Raw genomic sequence first — 998 nt, forward strand, 5'->3', positions numbered from 1 at the left:
ACACAATCTCTCCTGCCTTGCTCCTTTCAACAAGACCCTCTGCATTTTCAAACATGCCCTGGGACCCTGCCATTCAGAGCAAGCTGGGGTAACGTACAGGGAACGATGACAAGGTCTCAGAGCCCTCCAAAGCCCCACAGGGCAGGAAAAGTCAACCCTGTCCTCATGCTCCGCCTCTGCACTGACCCAGGTACGACATTGCCCTGGTCAAACTGGCTAACTCCGTCTCCCTCACCGACAAGATCCAGCTGGCCTGCCTCCCATCTGCTGGCACCATTCTAACCAACAACTACCCCTGCTACGTCACGGGCTGGGGAAGGCTGCAGAGTAAGTGGGAGCCAGGAGCCCCCAGGCCTGGGAGGGAAGGGAGGTGATGTCACCCCTGTCTGGCCAGGGCCTCTCACCTGTCATCCCAGGACGTGTGGCTGCCTGGGAGAGACGGGATGGCATAGGCTGATGCCTGCCTGGGTTCAAATGTCAGCTCTCCCACTTCATGACTGTGACACCTTGGGCACATTACTAGGTCTCTCCATGCAGCACTTTTATCATATGTAAAATGCAAATTATTGGCTGGGCGCCGTGGCTCACGCCTGTAATCCCAACACTTTGGGAGGTCTGGTGGGCGGATCACTTGAGGTCAGGAGACCAGCCTGACCCAAATGGTGAAACCCCATCTCTACTAAAAATATTTTAAAAATAGTAGGGCATGGTGGTGTGCTCCTGTAGTCCCAGCTACTCAGGAGGCTGAGGCAAGAGAATCACTTGAACCCGGGAGGTGGAGGTTGCAGTGAGCCAAGATTTCGCTACTGCACTCCAGCCTGGGGGACAGAGGAGGACTGCGTCTCAAAAAAAAAAAAAAAAAACGGGCATAATAATAGCAGCTACATCACAGAGTTGGCAAGAGGAATAAAGGAGATAATCTATAGGAAGCCTGGCATGTGGTAGGTGCTGTGTGTTAGTTGTTGTCACTGTCCCTATGATGGAAAGAAAGTTACAGA

The 998-nt window shown here is 53.0% G+C and overlaps 1 protein-coding gene across 1 annotated transcript in view; it reads left to right on the forward strand.

Moving 5' to 3' along the window:
* Positions 1-998, forward strand: part of LOC113222475 (chymotrypsin-like elastase family member 2A) — an 8,567-nt gene that overhangs the window by 6,917 nt on the left and 652 nt on the right. Inside the window, exon 5 of the mRNA XM_026452116.1 lies at positions 191-327. Within this exon, the coding sequence (XP_026307901.1) occupies positions 191-327 (137 nt within the window). The remainder of the gene's footprint in view (positions 1-190; positions 328-998) is intronic.

This window comes from Piliocolobus tephrosceles, unplaced genomic scaffold (assembly GCF_002776525.5).
Source record: "Piliocolobus tephrosceles isolate RC106 unplaced genomic scaffold, ASM277652v3 unscaffolded_31422, whole genome shotgun sequence".
Lineage (NCBI taxonomy): Eukaryota > Metazoa > Chordata > Mammalia > Primates > Cercopithecidae > Piliocolobus > Piliocolobus tephrosceles.